The sequence below is a fragment of the Mustela erminea genome, chromosome 3 (genome assembly GCF_009829155.1).
Source record: "Mustela erminea isolate mMusErm1 chromosome 3, mMusErm1.Pri, whole genome shotgun sequence".
NCBI lineage: Eukaryota > Metazoa > Chordata > Mammalia > Carnivora > Mustelidae > Mustela > Mustela erminea.
Window position 1 is genome coordinate 81433227 of NC_045616.1, and position 15628 is coordinate 81448854.

The 15628-nt window shown below is 35.5% G+C and overlaps 1 protein-coding gene across 6 annotated transcripts in view; it reads right to left on the bottom strand.

The window, feature by feature from the left end:
* The window catches only part of TCERG1 (transcription elongation regulator 1), a 61879-nt gene that overhangs the window by 15220 nt on the left and 31031 nt on the right, over positions 1-15628 (bottom strand). For 4 of the 6 annotated variants that reach the window (XM_032336277.1, XM_032336275.1, XM_032336280.1 and 1 more), the window contains 7 exons: positions 15327-15487; positions 13623-13679; positions 13191-13257; positions 12058-12108; positions 10545-10680; positions 9641-9730; positions 893-1011 (listed from right to left, as the gene is read on the bottom strand). In XM_032336277.1, coding sequence (XP_032192168.1) covers positions 893-1011; positions 9641-9730; positions 10545-10680; positions 12058-12108; positions 13191-13257; positions 13623-13679; positions 15327-15487 — 681 coding nt within the window. The remainder of the gene's footprint in view (positions 1-892; positions 1012-9640; positions 9731-10544; positions 10681-12057; positions 12109-13190; positions 13258-13622; positions 13680-15326; positions 15488-15628) is intronic. The other 2 variants (XM_032336279.1, XM_032336276.1) reach the window with 1 other exon arrangement.

Sequence of the window (15628 nt, forward strand, 5' to 3'; positions counted from 1 at the left end):
TTTCTCTTCATACTTCAAATACAAAATCGTAACACCAAATACTTTCTCAAACAAAATCACTCTTATCTCCAATGACAAAAGTAACTGTTTAAACAAGATGAATTTTTATAAAAACTACCATTTAACCCAGACGCTCCGTGATTCTATTCCATAGTTTTGGAAATTCTCCATGATATGAGGTGCTCACAGCAGCATAGTAACACCACTGCTATAAATAAGAAAGTAATTCTCCCTTGCCTAGACTATTCTGTGTTAACACCAGAATCTAATTGAAATCCCAAATTCACTTGGGTAAGTTACCTAATTTACTCTGTCTTACTTTCCTTCTCTGCAAAATAGGTATGCGATGAGTACATTAATCATGCATTTAAGTGTGTACATGTATCTTTAAGTGCACATAAAATATCCACGAGATGATGCCATTATTGTTGTGACACTAGTCACATAAGTTTAAAATATCTCATCTTCTTCAGCCTTTTATGCATACTCAATACCCATTAAGATCAACTGAAAATGTCAGAAAAAAACATAATCTAGACAGACAGGTCCTTCACCACTTCAAGCAAAATAATGTTCCTGCACTGCAAGTCATTATGTATAAAACTTTAAGATGGAGACAGTTTTGTTTTGTTTTTTTTAATCATTTACCAGTTTCTAGAGAAGGAAATTTATTCCCACAGGGAAGCTTTTAAAACAAGGTACCCTTCCTGAAATCCAATACCTTTCAAGGGCACAAGAGATTCCTCTAAAGTAAATATATTAAGAATGAAGACAAAAAATGTGGACACCGCTAACCAAACAATCCAATTATCCAAAAGATACCTATTCTCTTAGCTGGTCTTAGGAGAAAGCACATAAATATTTTGAAATGTTACAGTAATGAACCATATACCTGGGATTAAATTTTGCTTCTTCCATCATTTTTTTGAAATCTTCCTTGGCTTGCATTATTTTGTTTTTCTTTTCCCTGCGTTCTTCTTCTGCCCTCGTCTTTACATACTGATCAAATACCTATCACAAAAATAAACCAATTTGACAAGTTAGTCTTTCATATAAATAATTTAATTACCAAGCTACGGAATCTATAAGAAAATACTAAGTCAATACCTTTGTCCAAAATGTAATAGAAAAATAAAATACAGGTATCTCAATTATAAGCAAATTATCCACAGCAAATCCCAGAAGCCATCTGTTTCGATTTCCAGACCAAAAGCCCCTGTAACTTTCATTTTCCCTGATTACAAATTAAATACATTTTCACTAAAAAAATTTCAGGCAATATAAAATGTATAAAAGAAATTACAGTCCTTCCAAATCTCTCTAGTTAAAAACATCAAGCTTTTGGAACAGAGAATTTAAATTTATTTCTGTGGTTCTCTTTAAGGCATAACTATTTTCAATAAAATGTAATGCTTTACATCTATCCTAGAATATTTTCCCACTTAATAATGTACAGACAACTTAATAGACTGAACATGCACATCTATTTCCTCTTCAAGTGCCAATAAAATGCCAATAAAGGTTCGTTGTTGTTGTTGTTGTTTTTAAATCACGAACCAACAAGAACATGCCAAAGGGAAAAAAGAGAAAAAGCAACTCACAATGGTGAAAAGTGGGTAAGTACTAAAGGACTTGGCAGGCATGATAAAGTAGACCCTAACTCAGCAGTCAAGAAAACAAAGAAACCAATTCTTTTTTTCTTATTAGAGAATACTCAAACAGCTCCACAAGTGACAGCACTAGATATCCAAAGAAGTGAGGGTAGAGTATAGCTACAATAAGGTTGTTTAAGAATGAGTCCATCAGTAGATCCCCCTTGCCAACTTCACATACCGCAGGGGACTGCCACTCCTAAACCTCAGTTAAAGGCAAGTGATTAAGTCTCCAGAATAAGGGACGGCAGTTCACAATCTGCTGGCCAAATCTGGCCTGCTGCCTGTTTTTGCACAGCCCAAAAAAGTTTTAACATTTTTAAATAGTTAGGAAAAAACATACTAGAAAATTTCATGACATTTCAGGACACAGGACAATTAAATGAAATCCAAATTTTAGGGTCCATAACTAAAGCTTTATCTGAAGAGTCATACCACTCGTCTATGGATCCTCCTACACTAGACCTGCATATTATACTATAGTGACAGAGACCAGATGGTCCCCAAAGCTGTAATATTTATTATCCGACCCTTTATATTAAAACTCTGCTGATTCTTGCCTCTAAAAGGAAAGCAGGATATCTGCCTGGGTTGGGAAGAGAGGGAGGGAAACACAACATGAATTAGAAATGAGGCATACCAGTTAGAGAAAACAGCGAATTAACCAGTTACATACCAAACAGTAAGACATAGTTCTCCCAGGACAAAAGCAGAAAGGACTGTGTCCCCTCATCAGGACACTAAAGGACCGTATCAAGAATCTGAACAGCCTGAAAATTACCTCCACCAGGAGATCCTCAAAAAACCCGCTTTAGTCACCCTACAACAGGGCTTTTCAACCTCCGTACTTATGGCACTTGAGCCAGATAATGTTTAGCAGCATCCACGGCCCCCAGATACCAGTAGCACCCCCTCAGTTGCGACAACCAAATGTGTCTCCTGGGGCAAAACTGCCCCTGATTGAGAAGCAAGGCTTTACAGTAAAGGCAAGTCGTGGGAGCCCACTTAGATGCTCAGAGTGCCCAGAGAGCATTTTAATCCTTCATTCTTAATCATGAGAAGTCAGCGTCTCTTTAAAGACATCTAAAGAAACTCTCCAGCATGAAAAAGAAACCAAAATAGAAACTATGCAGGAATATGAAAACTTAAAAGAAAAAAAAGTTTAAACAATGTCATAAAATTAAGATACTACAACCATAAAACAAGAAAAAGAAAAATGAAATCCTAGAAATTAAAGGATGACAGAAGAAATGAAAAAATTAAAAGATCAGACTACAAAGAAAAGAAAGTCACCCAAAATGTTTTTTGGTTTTTTGTTTTTAAAAAGGCAGAAATAGAAAAGAGAAAAGAGAAAAGAAACTTTAAGGACAAGGCCACAAGGGCAAATACTCTGTCCCATAAAGAAAAAATAAACAGGTGGAAACAAATCAAAAAAGCAACAGAAGAAAATCTCCCAGAATTCAAAGATACAAGTTCACATACTAGAAGGGCCACCAAGGACCCAGCACAATGGACCCCTCCCACCAAGGCACATAATCACCATGAGATTTCAGAACTCTGTACACTAAGACAAGGACTCTACATGCCCACGGAGGAAAAATAAACACGTCCATAAAGGAACAAGTAAATATGGCTTCAAAAACAACAATGAAAACAAGAAAGAGGGCAACATCTTCAAAATCCTGAAAAAGATTTCCAATTTCAAGTATATTAACCCGTCAAACAATTCCAAATTAAGGACATACAACAAAGGTGATTTCAAACATGCCAGCCAGGCTTCAGAAATTTATTTCCGATGCATGTTCTCCCCAAAAAGCTATTATAGGAGTTAAATGTGTCAAAAGGGAGTAAACCAAGAAAGAAAGAAAAGACTTAATGATGGAGCAAACAGGTGGAACCCCCATTCATAAACTACCCCCAACCACCAAAAAGAAAAATGAGGTAAATCCCAGGATGATCATCCTTAAAAAATGACAGCAATATATCAGGTATAGAGGGTTACCAGTCCAGAATCAATCAAGTCAGAAGGCTCCGGAAGAAATGTCTTCAGAAAGATAAAACTGGGGCAGCAGTCTACTATTTTTCATAGTGTAATCTTATAGAACTATTTCACTCTTTAAATGTGTGCATGCACATCTTCAGAGAAAGTCAAACAAAAAAATTTTCTTTAAAATACTTCTTTCCAGGGGTGCCTGGGTGGCTCAGTGGGTTAAAGCCTCTGCCTTCGGCTAAGGTCATGATCCCGGGGTCTTGGGAGCCTGCTTCCCTTCCCCCTCTCTCTCTGCCTGCCTCTCTGCCTACTTGTGATCTCTGTCTGCCAAATAAATAATCTTTAAAAAAAAAAAAAAACAAACTTCTTTCCAGGTCAGGCCATATATATCTACTAATCTTTAATAGCTGTATAGAAATACCTATAATTATCTCACCAGTCTCTTGCTACACATGTAGGTCATTTTCAGTACCCTCTAAATATAGCACTGCAATAAATCCTGAAAGCATATGCATGGTGACAGAAATGGCAAAGAGGGCTCTTTTCAACCCCTTTCGCCTTCCTTGGTACATACTTTCTCTCTCTTTTTTTTTTTTTAAATTTACCCATTTCAGAGAGAGTGCACCAGGAAGGGAGGGGAGGAGGGGAAGTGGACTTCCCACCGAGACGATGAGGGGAGGGCCCCAATCAAGTGAGCCACCCACGTACCCCCTTGGTATATACTTTCTTATTTGTAAAAGTGGTAAATCAGAAATAAAACCCAAGTGAATTTATGTTAACTTTCTTTCCAGAAGCTCAAGAAGACTTGACATCCCCTCCTCTGGGATATCCCACACCAAGGTTAGGAATCACGAGCTGAGATTAACTTCTCAAAGAAAATTAGGAATTCTGTTATGCTTCCAAGTATCTCCTAATTATTTGTGTCATGCCTCAATACACTTGAGCTTTATGTTCCTATTTTAAGCGCTTAATTTCCTACAACATCAACTTGTGAACAAAATGTTGTAATTAACACCATGAAAGTTAATAACTTTTTAAAAACAACTCCTAGTTGAATTTTATAGGCATAATCAAAACCATCCAAATTAAAGGGCTATACTGTCTAAGCCAAAGCAGCTTCTTGGTGGTGGTTATAGTCCATTTCTTTGCATTTTTTACACCACTTTATTGAAGTATGATAGACATTCAAAAAAACTATACACATTTAATGTATACAACTTGGTAAGTTTGGAGATAAATATACATCTAGGAAACCACCACAGTCTATGCCAAAAACATATCTATCACCTCCAAAACATTCCTCCAGCCCTTTTAATTTATTCTTATTTTGAATGTGATATTAAGAAACTTAACGTAAGATTTATCTTATGTTAGCAAAATGTTAAGCATCCAATACCATACTACTAGCTACAAGCACTATACTACACAAACCTCTAGGATTTAGCTGTCTTGCATAACTGTTTTATGCACTTTGTGAAACAGGATTTTCAGACTTTTCCGTATGTGTATTTTTCTTCAAATATAAATTTGTGAAAAGTATGAGTGTAATATTGTAAGAAACTCTATATATACGTATTTGATAAAGAATGAAATATTACCATTTATAACAACACAGATGGAGTAGAGTATTATGCTAAGCAAAATAAGGCAGTTAAGAGAAAGGCAAATACCGTATGATTTTACTCATACGAGGAATTTAAGAAACAAAACAAATGAGCCAAGGGAAGAAAGAGTGAGAGACAAACCAAGAAATGGACTCTTAACTACAGAGAACAAGCTGATTACAAGGGGGCAGGGGAGGAGGGGAGATTAAGGAAAGCACTTGTTGGAATAAGCACCTGATACTGTAAGAAGTGCTGAATCACTAGATTGTGTACCAGAAACTAACATTACACCGTATGTTAACTAACTGGAATTTTTTAAAAAATGAAAAAAAAAAATGTATTTGGTCTTCATCCTGGCTCTTGGCCCGAGTTCCTAAAACCCTTATAATTTCCTAAATGATAAGAGCGACAGAGACCCCCTACTGTTGTACCTGGCTCTTGCCTTGTAGCTTTGATATAGATAAAGGTGAAAAGAACAATTTTGTTATTCGTAACAAGGCCCTTTCACCTATACCTAAACTAGCATGAGTGAAGTGATTTCTGGAAAGCTTTCAGATAACCACAGGATGGCAGAGAATCACCAGTGGAACTAACCATGTCATTAGAGCTTTGGAACTTTCAAGGGCTGCAACTGAGTCTAATCGCCAATGATCAATGACTTAGGTCAATCAACCTATGTCATGCTGCCTCCATAAAAATGGTAACCAAAGGGATTCAGAGAGCTATTAGCTTGGTGAACACTTCCATGTCCCAGGAAAATGGCACACTCCCAACTCTGAGGGAGAGAAGCTCCAAAACCTAGGACCCTTCCAGATCTCACCCTACCTACATCATCTGCTGTTCAACTGTATCCTTTATCATATCCTTTCTTATAAACCACTAAACATAAGTGTTTTCCAGAGTTCTTTAGCCACTATAGCAAATTATTAAACCTGAAGAGGTTACTATGGGAATCCTTGATTTGTAGCCAAACTCAACAAAAGGGTGCAGAACGTGGGAACCTACTCCTGGTGACTGGCATTCGAGGAGAGGGCAGATCTTGCGGGACTGAGCCCTTAATTTGTGGGACTGGATCCTGACTCCAATGTCAGAATTCAATTTAATGGTAGGTCAGCCAGCCACTGTCAGAGAACTGACCAATGTGGAAAAATACCCACACATTTTTGATGTCCAAGTATTCAATCTGTAGAGGAATAGTTTTTCCTTTTCAAAAGATCTCCAATATTTGATTCTCACTTCAATTTAATTCAATTTATAATTTGATACTGATTCAGTAAACAGTGGCCAAGACAGCCAGTTGATAGTCAGTAACTATCCTGGTAATAATGCCTTACCATATTATAACATTATCAATCTTAAAAAGCTCTCAATACCACATATACAATAAAATGTTTATTTTGGAAATAAGGTAACAGATAATTTTAAAGTGTTGGCATAACTAGTCTCTACATTAGAGCCTAAAATCCTGCATGGACATGGTCTGATTCTGTTGAAAAATGTTATTCACTTTAAAACTTGTCAAAACAAAAACAAATATAACAAAAATATGACTCCTTAAGTGATCTTTTATAAAAAAAAGATTATATAAGGAAAATCTCAAGTTAAAACCTATGGTTACAATTATATAAAATACTTATTTTATAATGAGGTAAGATATACATAAAACTACAGATAACTAGAAAAGGACAGAAGTGAAAGAGATGTACTTTTGGATTACGAGACGATCAATGAAATTCTTAGTTTTTTTAAAAATCAAAACACAGTGGTGCCTGGGTGGCTCAGTGGGTTAAAGCCTCTGCCTTCGGCTCAGGTCATGATCTCAGGGTCCTGGGATTGAGCCCCGCATCAGGCTCTCTGCTTGGCCAGGCTCTCTGCTTGGCGGGGAGCCTGCTTCCTCCCCTCTCTCTGCCTGCCTCTCTGCCTGCTTGTGATCTCTGTCTGTCAAATAAATAAATAAAATCTTAAAAAAAAAAAATCAAAACACAAATTTCAGAAATAAAGTTACAAAGTGCACATATGTAACTAGCACTTAATTGATTTCTCCTTGATTTTATATTCTTATGCAAAAAATAAAACTAAGTACTGAAAAAGTACATGGATTAATGCCAAATGTCAGCTTATCCTTTCATTTCTTACACTCCAGTTTAGAATTCTACTCAAATTAAGTACAGTTTTTATTTAAATAAAATAATGCTTGACAGTTTTCCTCTTTTTAACTATTACTCTTAACAGGAGGTAAAAGCATCACCTTACAAAATGCCTCCTAAATTTGGACAGAATTTTAGCTCTCAATATACACTTGTAATTTAACTCAGTAAAAAGCTGTAACACTCATAATGAAGAGAAAGTCAAAAAAATTTTTAAGTAAACCTCCAGAGATATGCAGGTTAAGCACTGTTCCAGGCATTACACATATAGCAATGAACAAAACAAAGTTCCAGCACTCAGAATTTATATTCTACAGTAGGAGACAGAATATAAGCTAATTTTAGATAATCAGAGCTAGGAGTGCTATAAAGGAAAGAAGGCAAAGAGATACAATGATCCAAAGGCACTTGCACATGCACCTGAATAAAATGATAGAGCATATACAGATATCTGAGAGAAAAACATTCCAGGTAGAGAAAAGAGAAAGTATCAGAAAGTGCCTAACTTGTTCAAGGAGTAACAAAGGAAGTGTGGCCAGAATGAATGGATCTAAGAAAAGAGCTTCAAGAAGTATGTAGTAAAAGAGTGTAAGCAGAATCTTACAAGCTGCGATAAAGAATTTCAATTTTATCCTAAATGAAATGGGAAGCACTGGACATTTTTTAAGCAAAGGAATAGTAACACTGCCTTAATCTGTTAAACTTTAAAATCAGTGTGGCTGCTAGGTGGAAAAACAACCTGACTACAGAAAAAGTAATAATGGAAGGAAGCAAAGAGATCAGTCAGAGGCTACACAGGTGCTGAGAAATGGTCACAGTGCCTTGAAATACAGTGGCAGTGGGGGAAATGGTGACTAAGAAGTTATATTTACAAGCTTTTAGAGGTAGATTTTACAGACAGACTTGAAATGTGCAATGGGGAGAAGTAAAGAATCAAGGCTGATTTGTAATTTTTGATAGAGCCATCAACCCATGTGAGAATGAGACCATCACACAGTTTAAAACAAAAACAAAAAACCCTACTATGCTTGAAATGCAGATGCAAATATATCTGAAAGTCATGCTTTTCTATTACACATACTAAAATACATGTCTGGCACACTGTTAAATGTCCTCTCTTCTTAAGTTTATGACGAGACCTACATGCATAATGGCACAAACAGTGTAGAGAATTATTCCAACTGCTAAATTGTCAGTATAAAGGACAGACTACCAAATGAAATCCTGTAGCTCAATGGCCCTATAGCAAGTGGTTCAACATACTCACCATTCTAAAGAGATCAGTGTCAGGGTGGTCCAGGTAATTCAGAAACTATGTAAGTTGCAAGTGTGCAATGCTTTAGAGGAAGAAGCAATCATTGTGAGATATGTATCACTGCGTCATCATGGGAATCAACGGAAACCCAATAAACAGGCAACTCTAATCCATGTTAACTCTAGTTCAGCAGAGACTCTCAAGTGTCCATCAATTCTTTTAGTGTATAAGAAAAAAAATTTAAAAGATGCCACTTAAATGTAGGATGTGCAAATGAAACATAAACATGTCTTTTCAGTGTTGTCTACCTACAATACACACACACATTCAAACATATATTGGCACTAACAGGAAAGTTATAACACCAGTACCCAATCCTGATCCCATTTGTTGGGAATGATTGTAGGTGTTTCTTTTTCCTTTCAATTCTTTGGTACTTTTCTTTTCTACTCTAAATCTACATCATTTGCCCAGGAAAAAGTAAATTAATGAGCACAATGAAATGCATTGAAAATTTTAGATATAACCTCAGTGTATATGAGACATAAAGAGAAAATAAAATGCGCATGAAGCAACAGTGACGTCTACAATAAAGGCAAAACTAACCAAGTCTATTTCTGAGGCAGAAATGTCCGTATAGATGATAACAGTGTTCTAAGATTTAAGACTATGTTTTTAAAGCACTCTGAGGGTGCCTGGGTGGCTCAGTGGGTTAAAGCCTCTGCCTTCGGCTCAGGTCATGATCCCAAGGTCCTGGGATCGAGCCCCCCACATCGGGCTTCTGCTCAGCAGGGAGCCTGCTTCCTCCTCCTCTCTCTCTGCCTGCCTCTCTGCCTACTTGTGATCTCTGTCAAATAAATAAATAAAATCTTAAAAAAAAAAAAGCGCACTTTGTTACAGGGGGAAAAAAGGATGGTATTTTATTCCTTACATTTTAAAAATAATGCTGCTAAGGGATATACACTTCTTAAGTAATGTTATTTTCCTTTTACCTGTTTCCTCTCTTTAGGATTGAGAAGTAAGTACCGAGGATCAAAAACTATCTTGTGCAACTCCTTCTCCCATGTTGAAAAAGCAGACACCTTTAAAATAAAAATGTATTGCCTCATAATTAAGTTGGCTCTAAAAACATAAAGGTCATATAATTTTCCTTGAAATCTACAGGACATCTGCTTAAAAAGGAGACATAATAAAAACCGTACTGAAGTTTCCATCACTAATAAATGACAAGCAGTGGGAGGCTAGCAACAGCAAATTTCCACACTAATTGGCTCTGAACATTTCTATACTATACAGAAGTAACACACACTTAATTAGTCATTAAAATAACCACTACTGTGTGACATTTTAAAAATCAGTACATCAGAAAAAGCCTTGAAGATTTGCATTTTGATTTCCTATGCTTGCTCCAATCTTGTGAACAAAGTTGTGATTTTAAATTGAACAATTATACTTATTCAAATGAATATGTGAATATAACCAAAAGGCTGAAACACCCTCTCAATTAACTTTATTAATATTATCATAAAGTAGCAGTTCTCCTTTAACCAATACCATTCTGGAAGTATTAAAGAATCATATATACCTTACCTATCCCACGTAGTCCGCCATTCTGTAATGTTAATACTCTGTTAATACTCATATTACTCACCAAAATGTAATGACCCAATAAATGTTAAATGTTATTTGTATTTAAAAGGACAATAAAATGGCATTTAGTTCAAACATGATAGGATGAGCCAAGAAAAAGGCTGTTTGAGAAAGTACAGTCATTTGACAGCTTCCCTTATCCCCCCCCACAACATGAGCACTAACCTTAGATTTGACCTTTTAGCAAGACATATTTATATTACTTATACAAAACAGAAATATCTCCCCCAAAGATTGTTTTCTGACCCCTCTCTCTAGCAGCATGTCCTTGAACTGCTTCATTCGGGCCTCCAGAGGGACAATGGCCCTTTCTCGGGCAGCTTTAATTTCAGCTTCCATCGCAGCTTCTTTCTCTGAATCAATGTCTTTATTATCGTCTCTCCTATAAAAAATAAAATATAAGGCATCAACTGGCAAAATATTAATAAGGAATCTTACTAAAATCTTTACAACAATGGAATATTCAAGACTCACTACTGAGCAGCATATTTTTGGCAAAAAAATTATATTGAGGGTTTCAAATGAACTCTAAGGGATAAGCAACTTTCATTGTAATGATAATAATAAAGTTACAATGAGCTTCTAATGATGTTACAATGGCTATATTGTTGTGCTGTCTCTCTCCCTGATACACAGAATGAACTACCTTACTTTCAAAAACAAAAACAAAAAACTAACATTGCAGTAAAATTCTATGTGGTTAGAAACAAACAGCACAAAATATAATTTTTAGTTCTTGAAATGATACAGGAAAAATAGTATTTTCCAAAATGTTTTATATTATAGATGCATAAAATATTTCTTGATTTTTTTGCATAAAATATTTCTTACTCTAATAAAAACTGGTATAAGTCTTAGTAATCTCAAATATTTATTTTGAAAATATCTCTAAACTTGGCCAAGTGGATATGTGAGATATATACCTTACCTACCTGACATCTTTTTTACTCACTTTCTGGGTGGTAAGTTGAGATTTAAGTTGAAGGACAGGTCCCAGAGAGCAACATAGGCCCAGGAGTAGTTAGATGGAATTAGAACTGTTCACCAATGACTAAACTACTTCTTTCTCCTCCAAAAATGCACCTCAGGGCTAAGGACAACCCTGCTGCTGTTGCTCTCACTCAAGTGAGACTGTAAACATGAAATCGAGTCACCTCTCAAACATCTGCACTACGAAGAAGGCCAGTTCATGTGAATAATCCATAACAGTAAGTAAGTTAGTAATATTCGGGTATATTTTAGCAGATCTTCCTTCTTAAATAAGATCTGCTAGATATAAAAATAAAATTGGTTCATATTGCCTAAACAAACTTAAGGGAATCAGGAAAACAAAACATCAACAATTTCAAAAGCATGCTATACAGGGAAGTGAAGGTAGCCCCAGAGAGTTAAATGGAACTAAGGCTAACCCACAAATACATGTTAAGTGAGAGGTAATTAGCAACTTAGGGAATAAATCAAAAGAAATAGAAGACAGAGTCCGTGACCTGCAGGAACTTAGCGAGATAGTCTGTGACCTAAGATATGCACAAAACAAACAGGTAAAAGTAATTTGCCAAACAATACACCCTCTTATAATAATTTATTTAAGAACTATTTAAATAGTTAAAAGACATCCAAGAAATATAACTAATGAAAACAAATAACCTTTATAGAATTACACTAAATGGAAATGTCACAATACAAACTATTACTATCTATCTCAATAAAAGAAATAAAGAAAAACTAAGCCAGGAAAAATAGGCTTTTAACTTTGTACCTAAATAGAGAAGCTCGGGCAATCCACATAAAGGACTTCTTTGACATTCTCCTGATAAAAGCAGTTAAAAACCTTACAGAGTTGTCTATAAGAACAAACAATTAAAAACAACCTAGAAGTTTAACATTGTAGGAACATCCAAAATTATGGTTATATAAACAGAATGAATACAGTCATTTATAATTAAGAAAACAAATGTCTTATTCTACATTTTTTTTTAAAGAAACACAAAATCGGTTGATTACAACTAAGAAAAATATCTACATATTTGGTCAAGAACTAAAAAAGTCAACTGCAAAAATGAAAACAGCTATGTTACTTTGGTTGATTATGAGTGACTCTCTTTAATATCTTAACATCTTTAACGATGCTCCTAACAATTTTTTTTAAAAAGAACCACCCTTCCGGGGGGACTGTCTTAGTGATTTCTTTGCCATAACGTGGCTGCATTCAATCTGTCCGTTTTAGATAAGGACTATGGTTCATCCATTTCCTAATAATGTCTTCAAACTTTCCTTTTTTGCTGCTAAATAATGGTCCCATTCCTCCCCCACCCAGACACAGATACCCCCTACCTCAGCCTTCCATCCCCCACAATTAGAAACATTCATATTTTACCCAACTGCAAAGCACTGGCCAACCTAATGCTCCTGCTTATGGCAATCACTTTCTCCCAAAGCATTTTCTAAGCTCACAGGTTCCCTCTTCACCAGGTAGTTAAGACACAGACTCAAGAACTAGCTAAGTGACAAGTACATAAAAAGAGAAGTCTGTGTGTATTTATGAAATTTCTAGAATGGTATCCGTTGGGGTCTACATAGAGTAGGAAATTTGTAATAAAATTCAGGCTTAATGAATGTCTGAAAATAATTTATCATCTAATTCCCAAAATGTTACTTGGCTTTATAATACATAATTTAAGTAATCATGTATTCTGCACATCTAGCAATAGAAGGGACACCATGTCTTCATTCTAAAGCAAAGCTTTCTAATACCAGGCTTTAGAGAGCAATCATGACTTCTGTCTCCTAACATACACATTACCTGTCCCAACCACAAACTGACTGGGATCTAATCAACTTTTTAAAAAGGTATTATCTACCTGAATTACATGAACTATAATTATTACTTACTTCCGTTTTTTGGCCTTAACAGGTTCATCTTCATTAAGTTCTTCCATTAATTCTTGTTCTTCTTTAACTATAAGATCAAATTTAATTAAAACTTGTCAGAATAAAATTCATCAAGTAAGAATTAAAACATTTAAGTCTGAATCCCTCTTCTAGCCACTACCAGAACACTTGCTTTAATAGTATTAAAAAGTAGCTACAGGAGCACCTGGGTGGCTCAGTCAGTTAAGTGTCTGCCTTCAGCTCAGGTCACCATCCCAGAGTCCTGGGATGGAACCCCACAATGGTCTCCCTGTCAGCAGGAAGCCTGCTTCTCCCTCTCCTCCCCACTCATGCTATTTCTGTCCTGTCTCTCTCTCCCCCAAATAAAAAATAAAATCTTCAAAACAAAACAAAACAAAAAAACCCAGTAGTTAGAACCCATAGTTTACTCACTTGCACTCATAGAAAACTGCCATTTTTGGATGGACAGCATTGTGGGAGTTGGATGTCCTGGCAAAAACATATCAAATATTATTATGAATAGTTACATGCACATATTACACAATATTCTCTTTTAAAAAGTTACTGTTTAGGGGCGCCTGGGTGGCTCAGTGGGTTAAGCCTCTGCCTTCAGCTCGGGTCATGATCTCAGGGTCCTGGGATTGAGCCCCATGTCAGGCTCTCTGCTCAGTGGGGAGCCTGCTTCCCCCACTCTCTCTCTGCCTGCCTCTCTGCTTACTTGTGATCTCTGTCAAATAAATAAATAAAATCTTTAAAAAAAAAAAGTTACTGTTTACGTAAAATACCCATCCCATAATCCTCTCTCCTTTATAAAACATTAAATAATTCTATACTTCCTAAATTAATCTTCCCTTTAAATTTCTAAATCACTTTGAAATGTTTATTCAAGACATGCATGCATTTATCAAATAACTGTACTGAATATTTGAAAAGAGTCATAAAAACAAAAGCAAATCTCGTATCTCCTTGGCATAATTCAACACTAGGATTATAAAATATCATCAGTATTACAGCTATAAAACAGACATTGCTAAAGGGGAAAAGTGTTACCTAGTAACTTTACCACTAGCAGGCAAAGTTTCAATGATTTGGAAATGATTTGCAAGTAAAAAGTGTAGCACCATATATATATATATATATATATATATATATACATACACACAACTTATAAAGGTTTCTCAATTCTTATAAATGACATATATTTGGATTGATTTCATTGGAAGAATCAGGTGATTCATTCATGCTTCTACAGCACATAAGGGAGTCTATAAAAACATAATCATGTCAATATGAGGGCAAATTACCAATATAAAATATGCAATAAAAATTATGTAAAAATATCTATGTTCATTATATCTACTGAAATGCTATCTTAACGCAAGATACCTTAAAAAAGATAATCTCTTAATAAGGTTTGTCACTATACAGGTTTGTCACTATACTGTCAGGATTAAGGCTTTTATTCCCTAAATTTTATTTACTTGAAAAGAGTAAGCTTTGGGGGCGACTAGGTGGCACAGTCAGTTAAGCATTCAATTCTTGATTTCAGTTCAAGTCATGCGATAGAGCCCTGTGTTGGGCTCTGCGCTCATTGGGGAGATTGCTTAGGATTCCTCTCTCTCTCTCTGCCCCTCCCACCATCACCCCCCACACACTGCACACACTGTCTCTAACATAAATAAATATTTAAGAGTAAGCTTTTATAATTTTATAAAACTTTCTTTTACAAAAGTAGTAAACAATATTTTAAAATACTCTGTAGAGTTCTGATTATTTCAAAAAATTTATTACTAGTTATAAAAAGTGTTAAGAGGCTCACTGAAGAGTGTTTTAATATTATTAGTAAGCACAGAGAAAACCTGAAGCAGAACCAACATAACTTGGACTAAAAATCTTGATAAGGACAATGAGTTAAAAAAAATACATATAAATATTTTACAAAAAACTAATTATTCACACTCTCTAATTTTTAATATCTCTACTAGCAAACTCAAACTAGGAGAGTGGTCTATTTCCCATTCTCAAATTTCTTATATTCCTTAGAAACAGCAAGTTTTCCTAAATGGCCTCATATTTTCTGTAAAAGTATTAAAAGAATGACAAAATTAGAGGATAAATTCCTAATTTAAAACTTACTTAGTTTCTTCACTTCTTCCATTCCTTTTTTATGAGGAGGCTCCTGAATAATTTTGTCAACATCTGCCCTTCCAATCAGATCATCAGGTCGGTCCCACATAGAAAGACGGGTGGTAGGATTATAAAAGAAGACCCGCTCATCACCAGTCCAAACGACACACCTACGAATTGATTCAAATATTAGTTTCTTCTGTTATGGAACATATTTGATAAGTAAGTCTTTTACTGTCATTCTGCCTAAAGGAGAGGTGGAGGGGTGGTGAGGACACCTTGGTACTTAATAGTTACAGAGCCAAATACAA